The sequence below is a fragment of the Sinocyclocheilus grahami genome, unplaced genomic scaffold (genome assembly GCF_001515645.1).
Source record: "Sinocyclocheilus grahami isolate Dianchi unplaced genomic scaffold, SAMN03320097.WGS_v1.1 scaffold382.1, whole genome shotgun sequence".
Taxonomy (NCBI): Eukaryota; Metazoa; Chordata; class Actinopteri; order Cypriniformes; family Cyprinidae; genus Sinocyclocheilus; species Sinocyclocheilus grahami.
In genome coordinates this window covers 838,809-839,280 of record NW_015505561.1, presented here as the reverse complement: position 1 = coordinate 839,280, position 472 = coordinate 838,809, and the positions used below count along the sequence as shown (strand labels likewise).

At 37.5% G+C, this 472-nt stretch overlaps 1 protein-coding gene across 1 annotated transcript in view; it reads right to left on the bottom strand.

The window, feature by feature from the left end:
* LOC107549827 (uncharacterized) overlaps positions 1-153 on the bottom strand; it is a 27,226-nt gene extending 27,073 nt beyond the window's left edge. Inside the window, exon 1 of the mRNA XM_016230999.1 lies at positions 105-153. Coding sequence (XP_016086485.1) covers positions 105-153 — 49 coding nt within the window. The remainder of the gene's footprint in view (positions 1-104) is intronic.
* Between the last annotated feature and the right edge of the window lie 319 nt (positions 154-472).

The following is a 472-nucleotide window of genomic DNA, read 5'->3' as shown; positions in this document are numbered from 1 at the left end:
CACTGGCTTCCCAAGACTGAGCTTCCAGCCAATCAGCAACCTCGGGAAACCCCTTTCAGCAACCAGACAAGAAAGGGAACCCCGCATCACAGAAACGCAAGTACCTCCAGATTCTAACTGAACTGGTGCAGTTAATCTAAATTTTAACCTCATTGAGGAACTCAGTGCGAGGGTTAATTAAGTGATTGATGGTTGTTCAGATCTATACAATGGCACATATTGCTGTAAACTTGGGATTTCACATTTTCATTCTCTTAAACTAATTATTTTCCTCACTTTCTCTCTTTCTGCAACTTGTGTGTGAATGCGTGTGTTAGATTAGTTTATATGTCTTAGATGTATCCAATAAAGCCTTATTTATATGGAAAAGAGAAGTATCTCGTGTTTTGTGCTCACAAGTTAATGTCTTAAACTGCCGATCTTGTTACTATGCTAATTAATAGTGTTTTCACTATATTTTGGATATAGATAT